Here is a 25,808-nt window from a genome sequence, read left to right on the forward strand (position 1 = left end):
TCCTTCTCTCCAGAAATGCTGCCTGCCCCGCAGTTACGCTAGTATTTTTGGGGTCTATCTTGGGACTAGCGTGGATGGGACATCTTGGTGGAGATTGAGGAGTTGGGCCGAATGTCCTGTTCTCGTGCTGTATCATTATATGACTCTTTAAGATCACGACTCCCGGGTGTAATAACAAACCATCCCTTCTCTCCCGAGATGCTGCCTGTCCCGCTGAGTTACCCCAGGATTTTTTTTGGGGGGGGAGGGGGGAGTGGGGAGGGGGTCTCCTTCGCATCCGTTCTGGAGTGAGATGGGAAGATCTGGTGTGGGTGTGTGTGTTTTTATTTTTTGTGTGTGGCAAGCTCAGGCTTTTCCCCAGGAACAATAGCTTAGCTGTATTACGGTAAGGCGATGCAAGCGGACCATGTGGAGCGGCGCAGTGTTACTGTGGGCGGCGCAGTCTGGAATGCCAGGAATGTCCCGGCTCCTATTAATGATCATGCGACAAGATTCACAGAGAAAGGGAGAGAGAGAGAGAGAGATGGGGGTTAAAAAAAAAACCTTCAGACCCTAAGAGCAATGTGGAGAGGGAAGAGGGGGGGGGGGGGGGGGGGGGGAGGTCAGGAAATACCTCTTTGCAAATAAAACAAATGAAAACATTTAATGCAACCGACGCGCAGAAAATCCCCAGTTTCCTTCCATTTCCTGAAATGCAAGAATTTGCAACAAGCGGAGAATGTTTTAATATTTTTTTTTAAATTTTGCAAATTCGCAAGTTGCTTGCAGTTTAAGGTGGGGGGAGGGTGTGTGTGTGTGGGGTGTAAGGAACCAAGGCTGTCTTCTTTCTTTCTTGCATTGAGAATGCACAGAGGTAGGTGATCCCTCTTTCCGATTGCTCGACCCACAAATAAAAACCATTGGGTGCTTTCACATTCCACAGCACAAAAGGGGAAGGTTTGAGAAGCCAGCGTGATAGATGGCAGCCTGGACTCTCATCGCTCCCCTCGTCTGCCTGGTAACAGCCACCGCCTTCATTGGTTATGCTAATACCGCCGCTGCTATTTCTACCAAAGATCTTAGATTTCTACCGACCCGAGGAGTTCCGCTGACTGATCGAGGACATGTTGCCAATTTAACTTTCTTTCCTGTCTCTCCCCTCCCCTTTCTCTCTCTATTCCCCCTCTTTTCTCCCCCCCCTCCCCCCCCCCCCCCATTCTGTCTCTCTTTCTTCCCTTCTCTCTCTCTCTCTCTCTCTCCTCTCCCCTTCCCACCCCTTCTCTCTCCCCTTTCCCCTTCTCTCTCTCTTCCCCCCTCTTTCTCCCCTTATCTCTCTCTCCCCTCTTTCTCTCCCTCCACCACCCTCTCTCTCTCTCCCCCCCTCTCTTTCCCCCCTCCTCCACCCCTTTCTCTCCCACCCTATCCCTCTCTCTCTCCTTCTCCACCCCCTCTCTTTTCCTCCCCCCCCCTCCCTCTCTCTATCCCCCTCTCCCCCCCCCCCCCCCCCCCCCCCCCCCCCAATCTACCATTCTCTCTCCTATTCCTCTCCCCTCTCACTCACTCTTTCCCCTCCCCACGTGTGTGTGAGAGAGAGCAAAAAAAAAAGTGTTTCCACCCCGGCCAGTAGCGTCTTAATTTTATATATGGATTTGTCCCACAGGCGGGATGAACTGTTGCAGGAAGCCGGGATAAACTGACTTGACCCCTAGTGAAAAGCGGCTGCAAACGGGAAACAAAAGCATCCGCATGCCCTGAAATACCCTCGCGTTGCGCGGATCGTTGCAATTGGCGTGAAAATAGCAATCTGCGATTAAATTTTTTTTTTAAATGAATCCAGTGTCGGAAAATAATTTTAAGGGCTGAAATATGTGCGCTAGGGAGGGGGCGGTGTGAAGAGGGAGCGCATGTTTACTGTGAAGTTAGACACAAAAAGCTGAAGTAACTCAACGGGACAGGTAGCATCTCTGGAGAGAAGGAATGGGTGACGTTTCGGGTCGACTTTACTCTGACTTTGGCCCCACTTTCTAACGCCCTGAGTTATTTCTCAGCTGTCGGCCAGGCCGGCGTGGATTGGCAACATCCACTGCAATGTCCCACTGTATCCGAATAAAGCCTCGTTTGTAAATAAATATATGTATATATTTCTATTATATCTAATATATATTCTAATATATCTATTGTGTAGTGCCTATCTCCCTCCCCCTCATTCTCTCTCTCTCCCTCCCTCCTATATATATATATATGTATTTATAATATATATATATATATCCCTCTCCCCCTCTGTCCACCCCTCTCTCCCCTGCTCATATATCATATACATATAATATAAATATCCCTCCACCTCTTTCTCTGCACCCTCTCTTCTACACATATCGTTCTTCACCCCCTTCTCTCTTCTCATCTATATATGTGTGTATATATATATATATATATATATTCATTTCCTTCGCTCTTTCCCCAGCTCTCTTATTCCCTCCCCTAGATACAACATATACATTGATACAATGATTACATACCGTATGTATATAATCAATACATTTTATTTTCAATGAATAAACAAGACGTCTGCTAATGTGCACATTCACAACTGCAGAAGAAAAAGCTCTATGTGTCGGCAATCGATAAAAGTTGAATTTACATGGATGAAGCCAGCCTCCTCTGGCTGCCATTGGAGCTGCTATGTCGACTGCCCCTGTGTTGGCCTCTCCTATTTCTCCTTTGATCTCGCAGTTCCCAGCTGCTCTGCATAACAACAGCGGAGAGAGAGGTAATTGCGTCACTGGTGGGCACGCTATAGTTAAGTTTTTTTTCCTCTCTCCCCTTGAACTGTAGGCTCCGGAGGCAGGAACAGCATCCTCTGTTTTAGTCAATGCAATAAGGAGAGAGAGAGAGAGAGAAGGAGAGAGAGAGAGAGAGAGAAGGAGAGAGAGAGGGAGAGAGAGAGAAAGAGAGAAGGAGAGAGAGAGAGTGTGTGTGAGTGACTAAGAAAGAGAGGGGAGAGAAATAGAAGCAAAAATAACAAGAGAAAATCCATAGCAATGGAATATCAGCTGCTATGTTGTGAAGAGGAGACCATCAGAAGGGCTTACAAGGATCCCAACTTAATCAATGACCGAGTACTGAATAACATGCTAAAAACCGAAGAGAACTCTCTTCCCTCTCTAACTTACTTCAAATGCGTCCAGAAAGAAATCATGCCCTCCATGAGGAAGATTGTTGCAACTTGGATGCTGGAGGTGGGTGGCGACAATCAGAAAATTATGTGTATACATATATATATATATAAAATATATTTATATTATCGATAATGTATATTCTGTTTACATGCATTGTACATGTTGCCACTTTTTTTTTTGCAGAGTTTGTATCGGTCCCCCCCCCCTCTTTGACCGAGTGAAGGATTTTAATATTTTTTGACGCTCGATTTTGCGGGGGAGAAAATAATATGTTCGACTTGACAGTAAACGGGAGAGAAGGGGGAGATGAGACACTTCCCCATTTGCAAGTTTTATTTCTTCCCCTCCCCGTCATTTCCCTCATATTTTACCCGTTTTATGTTGATTTCTCCCCCCCCCCCCCCCCCCCCCCCCCCCCCCAAACGTGTCGTTCCCTCTTTTAAGTTCGGCGAGGTGGCAAAACTGTCCTCCTTTCTCGCGTTGAGACAGAGAAAGGTGATGGTGAACCTCTCAAAGGCCACCTTGGAAGAGTGGGTGCAAGGGAACGAAAAGTCGTGATCCCCCTTCCCCATTCCTCCTCGTTCTCCCCCATCCCCTCTCCCCCCTCCCCCCCCCAATTTTTTTTGCGCTCCCCCCCCCGGTCCCCCCCAGAAAGTTTCCCCCCTAGTTTCTGGGGCTGAGAAATTAATTTTAAAACCTTAAATAACCTTGTACACGTATGCAGTTCTGTGCGTGCCAGTATTATACGCCATCTTTGTTCTGTGGACTCTTTTTCCCCACCGACTCTTTTAATTCGCGATTAAAAGTGGGTGAAATGTGTGGGGGCTGCAATCTGGGGAGGGTGAACTGGCAGCGGGACATCGCGGGGGAGAAGGGTGGTCGGTTTCCAGGCATTTTATTTCGCGCTAGACTGTGTGAAATTGACGGGATTCTTTGTTGAAATTGACCAGAGAGCGCCCACGTCGCGTCCTCGCCAGAACTTTCACACAAACTTCGCGGGTTTGAGGGGTCAACAAATACCCGATTTGGGGGCTCACCACGGGGGCTACACGTCCATAACACCCCGGGGCTGAAAGCTGAGATTGTCCCCTATATTTTCGTGCCCTTTTCGCCCGCTTCAGACCACGGCTTCTATTTTTAATTATTTTTTGAAGTTGAGCTCAGCCCTGAAATGTCGGCGTCGCTAGCTCGAAACATACAAGCTCAACACTTCGCAGCACCTCAAGCATTCCCCGATCTCTACCCACCAACAACCCCCCCGGGCACCCGATTTTAGTTATTTACACGGGGTTCCCCGGGCGGAAATGCCCCGTGTCCAGCCGCGATGGAAAGAGTTTCGCCCGGGGAGGGTTTTCATCTAAATTTGATCGCCCGGGCTAATTTTTAAATATTTTTAAATATTTTTTGAAAATATGACGACGTGAAAATTGAACTCCCAACTCGTCCAGCGAGTGAGAGAGAGAGAGAGAGAGAGGCGATATCTCAGCTTGTGACACTCGCCCGTTTAGAATTCGTTGTTTGCAAAAATGTTTAATGGTTAGGACTTTGACTGTCAAAGCTGCGGGAATATTTATCTCCGGTAGTTTTTGTGTAATAAGTACAACTTTTAGTAGCTGTCTAATTCCGTGCTTCCTCCCACGTAAACTTGTGTCCCTAGGTATGCGAGGAACAGAAATGTGAAGAAGAGGTTTTTCCAATCGCTATGAATTATTTGGACCGGTATCTCTCGATCCAACTAACGAAAAAGGGCCACTTGCAATTACTGGGAGCTACCTGCATGTTTCTAGCATCGAAAATGAAGGAAACCATTCCTCTAACGGCGGAGAAAGTGTGTATCTACACCGACAACTCCATCCGAATCGAAGAATTACTGGTAAATGGCGAATTTCAACCCCCCCCCCCCCCCCCCCCCCCCCCCCTCCCCCCCCCCCCCCCTCTCTTCTCACCATCTCAGCCCCCTCTCTCCCTCACCCCTTCTGCCCCTCTCTCTTCCCCCTCCTCTCCCCCCCTTCTCCCCCCCTTCCCCCCTCTCACCCCCTTCTCACCCCTCTAACCCCCCCCTGCTCCCCGTCTCACCCCTTCTCCCCCTCACCCCCCTTCTCCCCTCTCACCCCCCCCCCTCTCCCCCTCTCGCCCTTTCTCCCCCTCTCCTCCCCCCTTCTCAACCCCTTCACCCCACCCCCCCCCCCCACCGATCTCTACCCATTCGCAGCCAGTCCCCCCACCTTTTCCCCTTCACCCCTTCTCCCCCCCTCCCCCACCTTTCCCCCCTCTCACCCCCCACCCCTCTCCAACCCCCCCCCCCCCCCCTTCTCCTCCTCCCTCCTCCACCCACCCCCCCCCCCCCAATCTCCCGCACCCCTCTCTTTCACCCCCCCCCCCCCCCCCCCCCCCGGGTTCTTCCACATATTCCACCCGGACTGGACCTCCTCTCTCTCCCCAGCCCACGGTGAACCATCGTCAACTTTCCAAGTCGCTCGACCACGTCTCCTCTCTTAATCCCAACGCCTGTCACCAACGCTCGCCGCAGTCCTTCCTTACAGCGTGTCCCCGCTTTCCCTTCGGAAACTCCGGGTCACGTCCCTGGCCGCCGGGCGCTTGGAGATTTTTGGTGTCCACTTTGCTGCTGACTCCAAACATTGCTGGATCAGCGTTTTTTTTTTTTTGGGGGGGGGGGGGGGGTGCAACATTTTTTTTGGGGGGGCGGAGGGCAACATATTTTTTATGGGGGGGGGGGGGGGGGGGGGGGGGGCAATTTTTGCCAAGGTTGCTTGGAAGTATCATGCCCAAGATCCAAGCCCCTCAAAGATGGTTTTAATTTTGGGAGATTCGCCGCGGTATTTGTCTTACCGCTTGGTGCAAACAAAAATATTCACTTTTATTTTTTTTTTAGGGATTATTTAAAATAAAAGATAATTGGGAATATTTCCTATTTCCATTCAATTTTTATGGAATGGAGATTTGCGAGTTTTAATGGAGTGCAAAGTGGATTTTTGGTCGTGGGGGGTTTGCAATGAGAATGAAAAATCTGCAAACAGGGTGGCAGAAATGTGCCTTTCTCAATAGCTCCCATTCCCCCCCAAGTGTCTTAACATTTCTTTCTATAAAGCGACTCTGTTCTCTAATGTGGGTCGTTAGCGCCCTCTATTGGCATGAACGCCCGTAGCAGCGAGATGCTTCCCTTTCATAGAGTGAAACTGGCGTGGAAACTGCGTGGAAACCGGCCCAACTTGCCCACACCGGCCAGCTACACTGGTCCCACCTTCCCGCGTTTGGTCCATATCCCACCAAACCTGTCCTAAATCGTTTCTTAAATGTGGGGATCGTCCCTGCCTCAACTATAGATGCTGCTGCACCCGCTGAGTTTCTCCAGAATTTTTGTGTACCTACCTCCTCCGGCAGCTCGTTCCATACACCCACAGCCCTTTGTGTGGGAAAGTTACCCCTCAGATTCCTTTTCCCCTTCACCTTTCCACCAACCTCCACAGCACCCTGTCTGACCTTGCTAATGATCAATGGAGAACATACTTTCTTAAACATTTATTCTACCCCTCTCTTATCTTAAAATAGACGCAAATTGCTTAAAAAAAAAAAAGAGCTTGATGGGATGCAGAGATGATGTTGCCAGGACTCGAGGGCCTGAGCTATGGGGATAGGTTGAGCTGGCTGGGACTCTACTCGCTGGAGTGCAGGAGGATGAGGGGTGGTTTCATAAAATCATGTCTTAAATCATGAGAGGAATAGATTGGACGAGTTGCCACAGAGTCTCTGGCCCAGAGTAGATGAATCGAGGGCCAGAGGAAATAGGTTCAAGGTGAAGGAGGAAAGATTTAATAGGAATCTGAGGGGTAGCATTTTCACACAAAGGGTAGTGGGTGTATGGAACAAGCTGCCAGGTGAGGTAGTTGAGGCTGGGACTATCCCAACATTTAAGTATAAGAAACATTTGGATAGGTACATGGATAGGACAGGTTTAAAGGGATATGGGCCAAACGCAGGCAGGTGGGACTAGTACAGATGGGACATGTAGGTCGGCGTGGGCAAGTTGGGCCGAAGGACCTTTCAACGCTGTATTACTCTGACAAGCAGGGAAATATTTGATGAGTCTGATATTTGAATCAGTCTGAAGAAGGGTTTTGGCCCGAAACGTTGCCTATTTCCTTCACTCCATAGATGCTGCTGCACCCGCTGAGTCTCTCCAGCATTTTTGTCTACCTTCGATTTTCCAGCATCTGCACTTCCTTCTTAAACAAGAAATATTTGATGATCTTTCCACTTTGCAATATTTATCACGAGGAGTTTAAAATTCATCGTCCAAAATATTACACTCAGTGGCAGTTTTTATAATCAATTTCTATCGTCGGTCTGATCTGCTAATGAATTGGAGATGGAGAGAAAAGAGACTGCAGGTTCTGGAATCTTGGACAAATAATAACAAGCTGCTGGAAGAACTCGGCAGGTCAGGCAGCATCTGTGGAGGGAAATGTCTGCCCACTTCCTTCCACAGATGCTGCCTGACCTGCCGAGTTCTTCCAGCAGATAGACACAAAATGCTGGAGTAGCTCAGCGGGACAGGCAGCATCTCTGGAGAGACCCTTGTTGCTCGCGTTGGGTGAAAGTCTGGGGTTATTGTACAGCAAAGGCCATTTACTTGGTTTGAAGGTAAAAAAAAAATTTTGGAGACCCCCGCTACCTAAGAATGAGGACATCTTCGATGCCCTGGTTTGGAACACCTCACCCTGGGTGTAGAAACAGCATAGACGGAGGAATTGGGAGCAGGGGGTAGAGTCTGGTTTAGTTTAGAGATACAGCACGGAAACAGGCCCTTTGGCCCACCGAGTCCACGCTGATCAGTGATCCTCTTACACTAACACTATCCTACACACACTCTCAATAGGCACCATTTAGAATTATTCCACACCAATTAACCTACAAACCAGTATGTCTTTGGAATGTGGGAGGAAACCAGAGCATTCAGAGAAAAACCATGCAGGTCATGGGGAGAATGTACAAACTCCTGTACAGACAGCAGCCGCAGTCAGGATCGAACCCAGGTCTCTGGCGCCGTGAGGCAGCAACTCTACCGCTGCGCCACAGTGCCGTGGTGGATCGTCTATTAACGGCATGGAGAAGGTGAAATGATGACAGAAACATTACCCACATCCCGCAATGGAGTAAAGGGCAGTGGGTGAAGGACGGACGGTACTGGAGAAATTAAATGCAGCAGGTCAAGCTGGACATGCAGTAAAGAGAATGCAAAGGGCAGGAGCTGCGTATGCTGGGTTAAACCAAAGATAGACACAAAAAGCTGGAGTGACTCAGCGGGTCAGGCAGCATCTGTGAGATTAGCATGGGTTGGCTAATGATCAAAAATAGACGCAAAAAGCTGGAGTAAACACCAGGGGTCGGGCAGCATCTCTGGAGAGTGGGATTATCCAATTTTCCCATTATTGGCTGGGAATGTTGCAGTTTGCAGCCTCTTACCATTCCTGCTGTCAATCCACCTACACAGGCGTAATTATGTATTTTCTAACCAACAGACCCCAGTCTGTTAGGTTAGACAAGCACACCTCTTCAACCCTCACCCTGAACACCTGTATGTACGTATATATATTTATTGCTCATTGTTCTATGTTTACTCTTCTGGGTAGATACTAACTGCATTTTGTTGTCTCTGTACTGTACACTGCACAGTGACAATAACGTCTGAATCTGAATCTGAATCTTTCTTTCAGCAAATGGAGCTGCTGGTCCTCAACAAACTGAAGTGGGACCTGGCCACCGTGACTCCCCATGACTTCATCGAACACTTCCTCACCAAGCTCCCCATCCCCAAGGACAACAAGCAGCTCATCCGCAAACACGCTCAGACCTTCGTGGCCCTGTGTGCGACAGGTACGTCGCGCCCTCTTCACTTCAACGCCGTTTTAGTTCATTGTCACGTGTCCCGGGGTGCAGTGAAAAACCTTTGTTGCGCGCTGTCCAGTCAGCGGAAAGACAATACATGATTACAATGAAGCTGTCCACAGTGTACAGGCCCAGGTTAAAGGGAATAATGCTCTCCCTGCAGACGAAACATGATTACATACAAGTAACTTACAGTGTATAGATACATGATCAGGGAATGATGTTTGGTGCAAGGTACAGCCAGTAGAATCCGATCAAAGATAGTCTAAGGGTCACCAGTGAGGTAGATAGTAGTTCAGCACTACTCTCTGGTTGTGGTAGGATGGTTCAGTTGCCTGGTAACAACCGGGAAGAAACTGTTCCAGAATCTGGAGGTGTGCGTTTTCACATTTCTACACCTTTTGCCCGATGGGAGAGGGGAGACGAGGCAGTGGCCAGGGTGCGACTGGTCCTTGATGATGCTGCTGGCCTTGCCGAGGCAGCGTGAGGTGTAGATGGAGTCGATGGAAGGGAGGTTGGTTTGTGCGACGGGTCTGGGCTGCGTACACGATTTGCTGCAATTTCTCGTGGTCTTGGATGAAGCTGTTCCCAAACCAGGCAGTGATGCACCACGAACTGTTCAATCAGGCACGTCAGACATGGGGGGGGGGGGTTGGGGCTCGATGCCTGGGTAACGTGCCTACCCGTTAGAGCCCACCCCCCATCCAGCTGGGAAGAGTTAAACGTTCCCTGAGTCTGAAGAAGGGTTTCAGCCGGAAACATTGCCTATTTCCTTCATAGATGCTGCTGCACCCGCTGAGTTTCTCCAGCATTTTTGTCTACCTTCGATTTTCCAGCATCTGCAGTTCCTTCGTAAACATTCGCTTGATGTGTTAACGTAAACAGTTTCAATACCAGTTTCCTTAGATGTAAAATGTAGCAACTAACAGGAATGTCCACCTTCGCCGATTGTCCGCAGCACAAATTCACAAATGATAGGAGCAGAATAAGGCTATTCGGCCCATCAAGTCTATTCCGCCATTCAATCATGGCTGACCTGACTCTCCCTCCTAACCCCATTCTCCTGCCTTCTCCCCATAACCCCCGACGCCCGTACTAATCAAGAATCTATCTAAGTCTGCCGTTAAAAAAAATATCCATTGACTTGGCCTCCACAGTTGTCAGTGGCAGTGAATTCCAGAGATCATCAGTGAATACAGTGCATAAATGTGCAGCCAGCTCTGGATAGTGAAGGAATTGCTGCCTGGTTGACTGTGGCTAAATGGGTTACAGTTTCGGAACCTCCTCTCTGGGTACAGCTGACAAATTAGCCAAAGTCTACTCCTATATCCTGGTCCTTAGTTTTGCCAAGATTTATGAGTAGTTCATTTATTAATCAGCAAACCGATACCCCTTTGGGATGTGGGAGGAAACCGGGGCACCCGGAGAAAACCCACGCGGTCAAAGGGAGAACGTACAAACTCTGCACCCAGGCAGCACCTGTGGTTGGGATCGAACCCGAGTCTCTGGCGCTGTGAGGCATCGGCTACGCCTCTCTGCTGCCCCCCTTCAGTATAAAATAGAATTGCAGATGTACTCCATCCGATTTCCTTCTCTGAAGTTGGCCCTATTAAGCCACACTGGGAGAAGTTGTGGTGTTGCTCCTTATTTATGCTAAAGGGCTGGAATCACGTCGGAGTCACCACTCCTTCCTTAGTGCCAGGCCCTAGTTGGTGTGCAGGTTCTCACACACTGTGTGCTAGTACTGCATCGGAGGCCCTTCAGCCCTCAAATGCATTACTGATACTGTTTCCCATCCGGTTCCTCAACCGGTTTCTGCGCCTCTAGACTTTGGAGATACAGCGTGGAAACAGGCCCTTCGGCCCACCAAGTCCGTGCCGACCGGCGATCACCCCCAACACTCTCTCTCCTCCTCCTAACCCTATTCTCCTGCCATCTCCCCGTTACCCCAGACACCCGTGCTAATCAAGAATCTATCTATCTCTGACAAAAAATATCCACTGACTTGACCTCCACAGCCTGAGGCAAAGAATTCCAGATGCACCACTCTCTGACTAAATAAATTCCACCTCATCTCCTTCCGAAAATAATGTCCTTTAATTCTGAGGCTGTGACCTCTAGTCCTAGACTTTCCCACTAGTGGACATCAGTTAGTTTAGTTTTCTGCCACTCGCAACAAGCTCCAGTGAAAAGATTTTGTGCTGTGTGCTAACCAGTCAGCGGAAAGACAATGCATGATTACAATCAAGTTGCAATTGGTTACAATCCAGCCATCCAGCTTGGCTTAGCTCAGTTTAGTTTATTGTCACGTGTACCGAGGTACAGCGAAAACCTTTTTTGTTGCGGGCTAACCAGTCAGCGGAAAGACTGTACATGATTACAATCGAGCTGTCCACAGTGTACAGGTGCAGGATAAGGGAAAATAAATAGCGTTTAGTGCAAGATAAAGTCTTATTAAAGATAGTCCGAGGGTCTCCAATTACGTAGATAGTCAGTCAGGACTGCTCTTTGGTTGGCAATATGACAGTCTGAAGAAGGGTCTCGTGTCGAAATGTTGCCTATTCCTTCTCTGAAGAGCTGCTGCCTGTACCATGGAGTTACTCCAGCATTTTGTGTCTACGGACAGTTCTGTTGCCGGATAACGGCTGGGAAGACACTGTCCCTGAATCTGGATGTATGCATTTGGACAGGTATATGGATAGCAAGGTTTCAGAGGGATACAAAAGGCTGGAGTACTGAAGAAGGGTCTCGACCCGAAACGTCACTAGTTCCTTCTCTCCAGAGATGCTTCCTGTCCCGCTGAGTTACTCCAGCTTTTTGTGTCTATCTTCGGTTTAAACCAGCATCTGCAGTTCCTTCCTACAAGTTTCAGAGGGATGTAGGCCAAACATGGGCAGATGGGACCAGCTTAGATACTAGCTTAGATGGGGCATCCTGGTTGGCATGGGCAATGGGCCGAATGGCCTGTTTCTGTGCCGCATTGCTCTTTATCCAGCCATTGGAATATTGCAGTATTTCGACAGAAAGCGCTTCACCCCTGTTGAAGATGGCCTGTGGGACATGCTGGCCTTTTGAATCGTTGAGAGAAACGTGTTTTCGAGCGGAGTCAGTGTAGCATCTTCCATTGAGGATGGCAAAAGGTTTAATCTAGAGATACGGTGCGGTAACAAGCCCACTGAGTCCCCGTGGACTAATTCTGGCTAATTCTTAAAAATAAATCTTCCATTTACCAGAAGTTAGAGTGGTGTTTGGGAGAAACTAAAGTTCCAATGGGTGAATCGAACTAGGTTGATGATTCATATCTAATTAGTTTAGTTTAGCGATATACGGCGCGAAAACAGGCCCTTCAGCCCACCGCGTCCGCGCTGACCAGCGATCCACACACAATAACACAACCCTAAATACGCTAGGGCCAATTTACAATTTTGGCCGAGGACAATTGACATACAAAAACCTGTACGTCTTTGGAGTGTGGGAGGAAACCGAAGATTTCGGAGAAAGCCCCATGCGGGTGATGGGGAGAACGTGCAGACAAACACACGTGGTCAGGATCGAATCCGGACCCTGGCGCTGTTAGGCACCAACCCTCCCGCTGCGCCACCGTTTAGAATCTGTGTTAACAGCGCTTGAGCTGTGTTTTGCTTTGTCGGCTTTTCCAGCGGAGGGCTAAATCGGGACAGTTCGAAGGTCGCAGAGTGCTGACATTCCACTACTTTGATCAGTGGCGCCGACAACCTTTTGACGGAGGGGGTGAAGGGGGCGAGAAGAAATAGGCGCAGCTAATTCCTGCAAGACAACAGGGCGGTACGGTGACTCAGCAGTAGAGCTGCTGCCTTTACAGCGCCAGAGACCCGCGTTCGATCCTGACTATGGGTGCTGTCTGTAGCGAGTTTAGACATGGGTTTTCTCCGATATCTTCAGTTCCCCCCCCCCCCACACACACACTCCATAGACGTACAGGTTTGTAGGTTAATTGGCTTGGAACACATGTAAAATTGTCCCCAGTGCATGTAGGATAGTGTTAGGTGTAGGAAGGAACGGCAGATGCTGGTTTATTTTTGATCATTTAGCCAAAACGTGCTGTTGCTATCCGTCGACACAAAGTGCTGGAGTAACTCAGCGGGACAGGCAGCATCTCTGGAGAGAAGGAATGCATGACATTTTGAGTTGAAACCCTACTTCAGTGATCAACGTTAGTGATAGTACCTGGCACCTTGCACCTTCCGAAGGGTCGGCCAGGGACTATACTGGAAGCTGGACAATATTTTTTACACTGGACAATTTTTTAAACATTTACCAAGCCAATTAACCTACAAACCTGCACGTCTTTGGAGTGTGGGAGGAAACCTGAAGATCTCGTAGAAAACCCACGCAGGTGGAGACGGGGAGAACAAAACTCCGTACAGACAGCGCCCGTAGTTGGGATCGAACCCGGGTCTCCGGTGCTGCATTTTGCCTAAGGCAGCAACTCTACCGCTGTACCACCGTGACCGCCCTAGTTCCTGCATGGGTGAGAGTGTGATTAGTGATGCTGTGTTAGTGTGCGGGGATAGCTGGTCAGCGTGGACTCAATGGGCTGAAGGGCCTGTTTCCGCTCCAAACTAAACTAAATGTTTGATTCTCAGCACTGGGCAGAATGCATGTCTACAGCAGTGAAGCAATTACGCCTTCACAAAAGCCTGAACAAGAGGCGCGGAGTATGCGCGACGGGGAGAGATGATTTTTAAAAGGCTTTTAATGGAAGGGATTACGCTGAAGGTGGTGTGGGGCAGAAATCCTTTCTGTGCAACCTTTGAATTGTCTACTTAATAGAGCTGGGTTTCATCTTTCTAAAGATCCTCTTTTATACTGCGGTAGGCCAAAATAAAACATTATTAACGTCGTTTGAAGTTAAAACATAATTGCCAGCTATGAATTGCTCCTGGCATGGACTAATTCTGGCTAATTCTTAAAAATAAATCATTCGGATCTTCGAGCCAGCACCTTCGAGCCATTCAATGTGATCATGGCTAATCATCCCCAATCAGTATCCCGTTCCTGCCTCCCCATATCCCGACTCCACTATCTTTAAGAGCCCTGTCTAGCTCTCTCTAGATCTCAGAGAAAGCCTACGCAGTCACGGGGAGAGCGTAAAAACTCCGTAGAGACAGCATCCTGAGGGGTGGGGGGGGGATTGCAAGATTGATTTGGTTTGGGTGGGGGGGGTGGGGGGGGGAGTGAGGCAGGACGGGTGCCCTCCACCCACACCGACATTTCCGCCCCACCCCTCCCCTCCCCTCCCCTTCCAACAGCTGTAATCAGGCACTATCCTCACACCAACTGACCTACCATCAATCTTGCTGGAGACCCTCGGACTATCTTTAATCGGAAATTTATCGTACGGTACGATTGGACTTTATTTATTTATTCCCGAGGGGGAAATGGTCTGCCAGCAGTCAGAAGATACAGTTTCAAGGCAGTGAAAGCATCTGGTGCATTGTACTGATAATGAAATTTAAGTGACCAGTTATTGCACGGCACATGTGTAATATTACACAAATATGAAATTCAATCATCGAGTGGAGAGCTCCAGGGAGAGGGATGTGCAGAGATGGGATTGCACTAAACATTATTCCCTTTATCCTGTCTCTACGCTGTGGGCAGCTCGGTTGCAATCATGTATATAGTCTTTCTGCTGACTAGAGAGCACGCAACGAAAGGTGGTTCACTGTGCCAGCGCTGCATGTGACAATAAACTAAACTAACTGCTGGTTTAAACCGAAAATAGGCACAAATAGCTGTAGTAACTCCAGGTCTAGTGCAACTCTGCAGTGGCACAGCGGTAGAGTTGCTGCCTTACAGCACTTGGAAGAGCCGGAGACTGGGATTCGATCCCGACTCGGGGTGCTTTCTCTATGGAGTTCGTACGCTCTCCCCGCGACTGCATGGGCTTGCTTGGAGATCTAGAGAGAGCTAGATAGGGCTCTTAAAGATGGTGGAGTCGGGATATGGGGAGAAGGCAGGAATGGGGTACTGATTGGGGATTACACAAAAAAGCTGGAGAAACTCAGCGGGTGCAGCAGCATCTATGGAGCTCCATAGATGCTGCTGCACCCGCTGAGTTTCTCCAGCTTTTTTGTGTAACCTTCGATTCTCCAGCATCTGCAGTTCCCTCTTAAATACTGATTGGGGATGATCAGCCAAGATCACATTGAATGGCGATGCTGGCTCGAAGATCCAAATGGCTTACTTCTGCGTCTATTGTCTATATCTTCAGTCCCCCCCCCCACAGTCGTGCAAGCTTGCAGGCCAATTGGCTTGGGTTTGTGTACTTTGTATAAGTGTAAATTGTCCCCAGTGTGCGTGTCAGGACAGTGGTAGTGTTAGGGGATCGCTGGTCGGCACGGACTCAGTGGGCCGAAGGGCCTGTTTCCACGACTGTATCTCAAAACTAAAACTTACGAACGAGTCCTGTCGCTCCTTGAATATCGACGCTGATTGGGCAAAACGTATTTGGCAACTTTTTTTGTTTAATTCTTTTTTGCAGACGTCAAATTCATATCGAATCCTCCATCGATGATCGCGGCGGGCAGCATGGCTGCCGCAGTCCATGGTCTCCACCTGGGGAGCCGCAACACTATCCTCTCCTCGCAGTCCATCACAGACTCCCTAGCACAGATCATCAAGTGCGACTCGGTAAGTCTGCCTCCTGTCCTGAACCGAGATCTTGCTTGCCTTGCCTCTCTCACTTTCAAAAGGTTCCACAGAGTCGAGAGTGCGCAGTTGTCGTATGTATACGCTGACAATGAATTGATGACATTGTTACTTCCAGCAGCTTTGCACAGCGAGCTGAAAGCAAAAGTCGACACACGGGACTGCAGGTTTAGTTTAGAGATTACAGCGCAGAAACAGGCCCACCGGCAAACCCCACACACTCCAGAACCAGGGGCCACAGTTTAAGAATAAGGGGTAAGCCATTTAGAACGGAGACGAGGAAACACTTTTTCTCACAGAGAGTGGTGCGTGTGGAATTCTGGTGGAGGCCTAACCTGAGTGTTGCGATGGTGTCTAATGATATTGTGAGTCCTGTAGCTATTATTTAGGGGAGGGACTGTCACAGAGATAGTGTGCTGTATTCAAGTTGAACTTGAACTCGTGAGTGCTGGTGTTCAATGGTGTCGGGGAGAGTGATTTTCAATGGAGGGCCATTTCTTCTCCATCAGCATTTAGGTCAGCGTGGAACGGGGAATCTCCTCACAGCTCCAGGGGTGCTCTGTTCGCTGCTGCCCACGGGTGCTGTCTGTGTGGCGTTTGCACGTTCTCCCTGTGCCTGCGTGGATTTCCTCTGGGTGCTCCAGTTCCCTCCCTCACCCCTAAGGTGTGCAGAGCTGTTGGTTAATTAACCTGGCGGTGTGTCAGGATGGATGAGAAATCGGGGCAGCATGGAACTAGAAACGGGGGGTCAGGATGGGTCGAATGGCCTATTTCACTGCTGTATCTTTCACTATTGGCCCAGCACAGGGAACTTGGGTTTGAATATATAACTGGTTTAACGTGGCAAGTTGCATTTAGTCGTAATTCCAAGTCGGGAAATATCTTTATATACTGCAAGGGCTGGAAATAATTGCTTTCCCCAGACTGAAGAAGGGTCCAGACCCGACACGTCGCCATTTCCTTTCTCTCCAGAGATGCTGCCTGACCCGCTGATCTACTCCAACACTTTGTATCTATCGTCAGTAAATAGTTGCCTCGGGGCTTCATGTCTAAAGCTAATGCCCCTGTCCCACTTAAGAAACCTGAACGGAAACCTCTGGAGACTTTGCGCCCCACCCAAGGTTTCCGTGCGGTTCCCGGAGGCTTGCAGGTGGTTGTCGGAGGTTGCAGGTAGTGGAAGCAGGTGGGGAGATTGACAAAAACCTCCCGGAACCGCACGGAAACCTTGGGTGGGGCGCAAAGTCTCCAGAGGTTTCCGTTCAGGTTTCCTAAGTGGGACAGGGGGCATTATAGAGTGGACGTGAAATGTTCTGATATAGAGTTCCAAAACAAAAGGGATTTCAGTGGCTTGGTATAATGACCATGTCATGTATGTCACACAGCCCAACCTCCCTTGCCTGCCATTAACTTCCATCTACACCTCACGCTGCCTCGGCAAGGCCAGCAGCATCATCAAGGACCAGTTGCACCCTGGCCACTCCCTCCTCTCCCCTCTCCCATCGGGCAAAAGGTACAGAAGTGTGAAAACGCACACCTCCAGATTCAGGGATAGTTTCTTCCCAGCTGCTATCAGGCAACTGAACCACCCCTACCCACAACCAGAGAGCGGTCCTGAACTACTATCTACCTCTTTGGTGACCCTCGGACTATCCTTGATCGGACTTTGCTGGTTTTACCCTGCACTGACCGCTATTCCCACAGCCATGTATCTGTACGCTGTGGACGGCTCGATTGTAATCATGTAATGTTTCTCGGCTGACTGGTTAGCACGCAACAAAAATCTTTTCACTGTACCTCAGTAAAGGTGACAATACACTAAACTGAGCCATTCAAGGGGACAATAGGTGTGTGCATCTCTACTGAACCTCTGGCAATTAATAGTGTACCAGCAGAGATGAGTAGAGGGTTCAGCTTAAAAGGAGAATAGGAAATGGCTCATCAGAAATGGACCTCATGGTGTGTGTGTGTGACCTTTGAACGTGGCCCTGTAACCCTCTTAATGACAAGTGGACCCAGTGTCCTTTTTCAAAGCTTCCCAATGGAATAGGAATAGGGGTAGAATTAGTCCATTCGGCCCGTCAAGTCTACTCCGCCATTCAATTGTGGCTGATCTATCTCTCCCTCCTAACCCCATTCTCCTGCCTTCTCCCCACAACCTCTGACACCCGCACTAATCAAGAATATGTCTGTCTACCTCTCTATCCACCGACTTGGCCTACACAGCCTACAGTGGCAAATAATTCCATGGATTCACCACCCTAAAGAAATGACTCCTCATCTCCATCCTAAAAGAATATATTTTAATTCTGAGGCTGTGACCTTTAGTCCTAGACTCCCCGACTAGTGGAAACATCCTCTCCACACGTCACACATCTCAGTCCAGTTTTATCGTCTGAGTAACAACGCAGTGACATTACCAGTGACCCAGCGGTAGAGTTACTGCCTTACAGCGCCCGAGACCTGGGTTCGATCCCGACCACGGGTGCTTGTCTGAACGAGGTTTGTACGTTCTCACCCGTGACCGCATGGGTTGTCTCCCTGGTCTTCGGTTTCCTCCCACTCTCCAAAGACGTTGAGGTTTGTGGGTTAATTGGCTTGGTGTAAATGCAAAAAACTGTCCCTAGTGTGTGTAGGATAGTGTTAATATGTCCGAATATGCCATAGAGGGAGTGCAGAGAAGGTTCACCAGACTGATTCCTGGGATGTCAGGACTGTCTTATGAAGAAAGACTGGATAGACTTGGTTTATACTCTCTAGAATTTAGAAGATTGAGAGGGGATCTTATAGAAACTTACAAAATTCTTAAGGGGTTGGACAGGCTACATGCAGGAAGATTGTTCCCGATGTTGGGGAAGTCCAGGACAAGGGGTCACAGCTTAAGGATAAGGGGGAAATCCTTTAAAACCGAGATGAGAAGAACTTTTTTCACACAGAGAGTGGTGAATCTCTGGAACTCTCTGCCACAGAGGGTAGTTGAGGCCAGTTCATTGGCTATATTTAAGAGGGAGTTGGATGTGGCCCTTGTGGCTAAGGGAATCAGAGGGGTATGGAGAGAAGGCAGGTACGGGATACTGAGTTGGATGATCAGCCATGATCATATTGAATGGCGGTGCAGGCTCGAAGGGCCGAATGGCCTACTCCTGCACCTAATTTCTATGTTTCTATGAAGGGCCTGTTTCCGCGCTGTACCTCTAAACTAAACCAAAACCCCGTTGCTAAAGAGGAGATTTTTTTTCCCTCTCTCTCTCTCTCTCCCTGAGTGTCTATTCTTCTGCCTTGTCGGCCAGCAGGAGATGCGCCTCAGTAGGAAACAAGCAATAAAAGGCAGTCGGGAATGAATTGGGGAAGGGAGGAAGGAGGTTTCTCATTTAACATGCGCGAGGGCTCGATGCGAGTGTGCGGTGATCTCTGAGGCAACGGCAGGCTTTTTTGTTTCCTGCCACAATGCCCGGACCAAACACTGCGATGGGTCAAGAGTTGCGAGCCCAGATTAAGTGTTTAAGAAGGAACTGCAGATGCTGGAAAATCGAAAGTAGACAAAGTGCTGGAGAAACTCAGCGGGTGCAGCAGCATCTATGGAGCGAAGGAAATAGGCAACGTTTTGGGACGAAACGTTGCCTATTTCCTTCGCTCCATAGATGCTGCTGCACCCGCTGAGTTTCTCCAGCACTTTTGTCTACCTGAGCCCACTGGCAGTGTCGGAAGGAACGGCAGATGCCGGCTTAAAGCTGGGGTGACTCAGTGGGCCAGGCAGCATCTATGGAGAAAAGGAGTAGGTGACGTTTCGGGTCAAGACGCTTCCTCAGATTCAATCTTTAGCAGTGTGTGACGGACCAAAAGGAACGGGGTGGGGGGGGGGCTAAAGCAAAGATTGTCTTTACCAACGATTATAGGATCTTTGGTCTTTACAGCATTGGTGGGAAACTGAACAAAGGGAAATGTAAATGTGTCTCGAATTTGCAGATGAGGTGAGAAGTAGGACTGGCTTTTGATTTACTCAGTGGGGCTGGAGGTGGAGTTTCCTGCTCTCTTTCCCGCGACGTTTCGGGCTTTACTTGCCAGGCTTGGCTCTCTCTCGTCCCCGCCTCTTCCCAGCTTTACGCAACAATAAATGTGAGGTTATCCATTTTGGTGGCAAAAACGGGAAAGCAGACTATTATCTAAATGGTGGCCGATTGGGAAAGGGGGAGATGCAGCGAGACCTGGGTGTCATGGTACGTCAGTCATTGAAGTGAGGCATGCAGGTATAGCAGGCAGTAAAGATAGCGAATGGTATGTTATCCTTCATTGCAATAGGATTTGAGTATAGGTGCAGGGAGGTTCTACTGCAATTGTACAGGGTCTTGGTGAGACCACACCTGGAGTATTGCGTACAGTTTTGGTCTCCAAATCTGAAGAAGGACATTATTGCCATAGAGGGAGTGCAGAGACGGTTCACCAGACTGATTCCTGGGATGTCAGGACTGTCTTATGAAGAAAGTCCAGGACAAGGGGTCACAGCTTAAGGATAAAGGGGAAATCCTTTAAAACCGAGATGGGAAGAACTTTTTTCACGCAGAGAGTGGTGAATCTCTGGAACTCTCTGCCACAGAGGGTAGTTGAGGCCAGTTCATTGGCTATATTTAAGAGGGAGTTAGATGTGGCCCTTGTGGCTAAGGGGATCAGGGGGTATGGAGAGAAGGCAGGTACGGGATACTGAGTTGGATGATCAGCCATGATCACATTGAATGGCAGTGCAGGCGCGAAGGGCCGAATGGCCTACTCCTGCACCTAATTTCTATGTTTCTATGTTTAGCCCTCCCTCCCCTGCTGCAGTCAGCCTGAAGAAGGATCCCGACCCGAATCCTTGCCTTTTTTACTGTAGACTTTAGAGATGGGGCGCGGAAACAGGCCCTTCGGCCCACCGTGTCCGCGCCGACCTGCGGTCCCCGTGGGGCACGCGCTAGGCACACGTTACCAAAGTCAAATTATCCTACAAACCTGCACCGCACGTCTTTGTGGAGTGTGGGAGGAAACTGGAGCACACTGGGGGGAGGACCCAAGGGGAGACTGTACAAACTCCGTACACACACCAGCCGTAGTCAGGATGGAACACGGGTCTCTGGCGCTGTGAGGCAGCAACTCTTACCAGCTGCGCCACCGTGCCGCCCTTCAATAGATATGATGGAAGTATTTAAATCTAAAACGAGCCGATTTGCACACCCTCTTCTGTTTGCCCACCTTAATCCTTGCTGCCATTCAATGTTACACAAAAAAGCTGGAGAAACTCAGCGGGTGCAGCAGCATCTTTGGAGCGAAGGAAATAGGCAACGTTTCGGGCCGAAACCCTTCTTCAGACTTGCATTCAATGTTGTGGGCTGTTTAACTATTAAAGCAGATTGACTTTAGGTCGACATACCTGCACTTCAGTCTAACCTGCCAACTTCCTCGCTAAGTGAATGAGGCTAATATTTGCTATGACTTGGCTTGCTTTATGGGGGTGGGGGGGGGTGAGAAGAAATGGGGATGTACTTGGAGCTAATGATGCAAGGAGTTGGCATGAATCTCCGAAGAAGGGTCTCGAACCGAAACGTCACCCATTCCTTCAATCCAGTGATGCTGCCTGTCCTCGCTCAGTTACTCCAGCATTTTGTGTCTATCTTCAGTGTAAACCAGCATCTGCTGTTCCTGCCTGCACAATAACTTGCAACTAGTTGGCCCTAGTTAATAATTGCAAAAGATTCAAGAAAATTGATAACCGAAAGTAGCTGTAAATTTGACTTCACATGATCAATAATCTAATCGAAACCCTGAAGCGCAGATTCATTAATTTTAAAAAAATAGAATTCGTTAAAAGTGAAATAAACGGGATTTTAATTTTTGTTCTTTTGCCCACGTATTTCGCTTACGACTTCAGTTTGTCAAGTGTGCATGGGGCCGCTTTCGTTCCTAGATCAGTCGGTTTCAGCACTGGGTCCAATTTCCTGTTTTCCTTTGATCATTGGTAATTAGAGCCCAAATTAAGTATAATTGAACCCCATGGGAAGCCTCCTACTTTTCAAAAGGTCTCTTGCCCTCATTGTGTGAGGGCTCTGCATTTTGTTAGGTGTGATCAAGTTTCTAATTGTCTTTCGGCTTAATCTTTTGCCTGCCCACACACCTTTAGATTAGGCATCTGTTTTTTCTCAAGAGATTGTGGATGTGGGAACACTGAAGCGCAAACATGGCCCTTTCTGATGGTTAATTCTCCAATCCTCCCCTCCTCCTCCTCCTCCCACCACTCTGTAAAATGACCTGTGCTCTCCCGTCTACAGCAACCTTCACGTGGTCTGCCCTGTTTCGACGAATGCAATCAACCTGGCAGGCACAATCAAATACCATCAAATAGAACAAGTTGCCCTACAACTTTAGGCTGTGCACGCCCCATATGCAAGTAGAAAGTTTAGTTTAGAGATACAGCGCGGAAACAGGTCCTTCGGCCCACCGAGTCCCCACCGACCAGCCGTCCCCGCACACTAACACTATCCCACACACGCTATGTAAGATGCCGATTTGAATTAAAGAGTTACTCCAGCATAATGCTGGAGTAATTCAGCGGGTCAGGCAGCACCTCTGGAGAAAAGGAATAGGTGACGATTTGGGTCGAGACCCTTCTCTAGACTGAGCTAGGGGAGAGGGAAGCTAGAGGCGTGAAAGGATACAAAGAACAAGTGAATGAAAGGGTATGAAAAGAACAAATCAAAGCCAGCAACGATGATCAAGGACAGGTGGAGCCCACAATGGTCCATTGTTGGCTGTGGAAAAGGTGATAACGAGTGATACAGACAGTGAAACCAAGCAGGACGACAGTGAAACTAGTACAGGGACGGAACATGGGGGGGGGGGGGGGGGGGGGGGAACATGTATCTATCTGAGCCTTAATGGCGTCCAAAAAAATAGCATTTTGACTCCCAAGTACAATGGTAAATCGTCACCTATGATTCCAGAGCAGGTCTTGAATTCACATCCATCTTGCTTGATACCCGAGGTGGTAATGGGAAGGGGGGGATGGTCTAGTTGAGTTTATTGCATTAGTTTTGTGTATCGAGGTACAGTGAAAAGCTTTTGTTGCGTGCTAACTAGTCAGCAGAAAGACAATACATGATTACTATCGAGTCGTTTCACAGTGAAGGGGACGGGTTTTACAAATTACGTGCACTATTGTGCTTCTTGTCTCTTGAGAGGAAGGAGGGAGAAAGAGCAAGGGAGGGAGAGGGAGGCTTCCAAAATGGTTTCTACATCATCATCTGGTGCTAAAAGCAGGAAGCGGCCGTTCAAACAGCAGTATACAAAGAGATGGCAATGAATGCACTGTCAAGTAAGGTGCGTAGAAGACATGTCAATTGGGAGCAAAGTTATGCATTCTTGTACTCTTACATGGGTATGACCGCACATTAAAACAACACTTTTTTCAGCAAAATGGCACCACGTAAAAATACTGATTTCCTCAGCAAAATACTGATTTTCAGGTACTAGAATACTGAAATGCTCTGACAACACGTGGCAGCACTGACCCTATCAGTAAATTGATTTGGTCATTGAGGAAGAAGGATTGAGGGAAAATAGATTAAAATGTTGCCATAGATGGGCTTATTTAGCGATTGAAAATATTTGTTTCCAGAAAGGAATGTAAAGGCTTGACAACCTAACAACACTAGTATTCGGGATCGAACCCGTGTCTGTGGTGCTGTACAGCAGCAGCTCTACCCCTGCGCCACCGTGCCGTCTCGCAGCCTGTACCGACAACGCATTGCAATCCACGCAATTTGCAATTCTCTCTCATCGTACTTTCTCTACAGACTTGCACGTTTTGTTCGAAATGGCCACGGTATCTTGTGACTGTTTCGGAAATAACTTGTTGAAAAATGCTCGTGAGTTTTGCAAGTCTTTGGAAGAAAGAATTGGATGGCCAAGGTTAACGTTTGCCTTTAGATCAGTGGTTCCCAACGTGGGGTGTACGCCCCACAGGGGGGCAATTTGATTTTTAAGGGGGGCAATTGAGTGCGACTGAGGAGGTCTGGGTCCAAATTTTCGTTTTATTTTTTTTTACAATTTTTTAGTAATTTCTTGCTCAGAACTTAACCAAGGTTAACCTTTGCCTTTAGATTTTTTTTTTTCAAGAAAAGCTGGAATTTCTTGCTCTCAGTGGGTTCTTTTGAGCAGCAAACCAAGGTCTTCTTCAGAGAAACAGAGTTCACTTTTTAAATGGGAATTATATATGGGTGGGGGGGGGGGGCATCAGGATTCTAGAGGTGATTAGTTTGCATTTAAAAAAAAGTTGGGAACCACTGCTTTAGATGGACAAGAAAAGCTGGAATAAGTCAGTGGGACAGGTAGCATCTCTGGAGAGAGGGAATGGGTGGCGTTTCTGGTCGAGACCCTTCTCCAGTTTGCCCTAATTGACCCCTCTAGTTTCCCCCCCCCTCCTCCCTCCTCTCATCCCCCCCCCCCCCCCCCCTCCCTCCCCCCCCCCCCCCCCCCCCCCCCCCCCCCCCCCCCCCCGTCCCCCCCTCTCCCCCTCCCCCCCCCCCCCCCCCCTCCTCCCCCATGCACAGTTGGTTGAATAGATTTGGGGAGGCTTTGAATGAATCTGTAGGGAGTAAACGTCATGGCTGTGAGGAGGACCACCTGACTCTTTGATGTCAGACAATAGGTCACGATGTTTAAATTGTCGAGAGATATCATCATTGATCTTTGATGGGGGGTTTTTTTGGGGATGAGAGATGGTGAGTTAATAAAATACGCATTCTTATGTTGTTCTGCCTATATAAGGGTTGGGAAAGATTTAAAGGAATTGAGCGCTTTTTATTTTACACAGTGAGTGGTGAGTGCTTGGAACACTCTGGTGCTTGAATACAATAGTGGCATTTTTGGATAGAAACATGGATATACAGAGAACGGGGGGGGGGGGGGGGGGGGATATGGATTAACTGCATGCATGCAGATGAGGTGGTCTTGGCGTCAGAGGTGAGGTGGTCTTGACAAAAAGCTTTGCACTGTACCTCGGTACACATGACATTAAACTAACTGCAACTGATGGACATTGTGGTCTTGGGGTTGGGCCCCATCTTGGAAGCATTATCTCATTGGTGACCCTTGAACTATCCTTGATCGAACATTACTGGCTTTACCTTGTACTAAACTTTATTACCGTATCATGTATCTATAAACTGTAAACGCCTCGAATGTAATCACGTATTGTCTTTCCGCTGACTGGTTAGCACGCAACAAAGAGCTTTGCACTGTACCTCGGTACACGTGACATTAAACTAAACTGCAACTGATGTTCGGCATGGACGTTGTGGGCCGAAGGGCCTGTTTATGTGTTGCACTGTTCTATGAATGGCTGAGGGGATCTCGGACCTTAAGACTTGTAGTATCTGATAAATTGTTGGCGGTGAGTCTGGTAATGCACTGATGTCTCCAAAGTCGGAACTGCTGTGAAATTGGATCGGATTAACAGTGCCGCGTGGCCTGAATCAAGTGCTTGTGGCAGGGCTTCACAGTTTCTCTATCTATCTTAAAGGCAGGATCGGGCCCGGAATGAATTGAGAATGCATTACAATAAATCATGTTTTGCGCTGCTTGCACCGTGTCCCTGTGTTTGCATTTGATGTCACTGTTCCAAAGTTGGCCATTGACTGTTTCTACCCACTGTTATTTCTGGCACTGCATGAAGTGGATAATTCATAAGTTCATGAGTGATAGGGGCAGAATTCAGTCCATTGAGTTCACTCTTCCATTCATTCATGGCTGATCTATCTCCCTCCGAACTCCATTCTCCTCCTTTCTCCCCATAACACCCGTACTAATTAAGAATCAATCTCTCCCTGATTGTCCCCCAGTTGTCTCTATCTCAATTGTTCCTATTACAGAGAAGCATAGAAAATAGGTGCAGGAGTAGGCCATTCGGCCCCTCGGGCCGGCACCGCCAATCAATATGATCACGGCTGATCATCCAGAATCAGTACCCCATTATGGGGAGAAGGCAGGAGAATTGGGTTAGGAGGAAGAGATAGATCAGTTATGGTTGAA

The 25,808-nt window shown here is 48.5% G+C and overlaps 1 protein-coding gene across 1 annotated transcript in view; it reads left to right on the forward strand.

The window, feature by feature from the left end:
- The first annotated feature begins 2,749 nt into the window (after positions 1–2,749).
- Positions 2,750–25,808, forward strand: part of ccnd1 (cyclin D1) — a 29,223-nt gene continuing 6,164 nt past the window's right edge. The window contains exons 1-4 of the mRNA XM_055649196.1: positions 2,750–3,215; positions 4,813–5,028; positions 8,891–9,050; positions 15,589–15,737. Of these exons, the coding sequence (XP_055505171.1) occupies positions 3,018–3,215; positions 4,813–5,028; positions 8,891–9,050; positions 15,589–15,737 (723 nt within the window). The 5' untranslated portion in view covers positions 2,750–3,017. The remainder of the gene's footprint in view (positions 3,216–4,812; positions 5,029–8,890; positions 9,051–15,588; positions 15,738–25,808) is intronic.

This window comes from Leucoraja erinacea, chromosome 18 (assembly GCF_028641065.1).
Source record: "Leucoraja erinacea ecotype New England chromosome 18, Leri_hhj_1, whole genome shotgun sequence".
Classification (NCBI taxonomy): Eukaryota; Metazoa; Chordata; class Chondrichthyes; order Rajiformes; family Rajidae; genus Leucoraja; species Leucoraja erinaceus.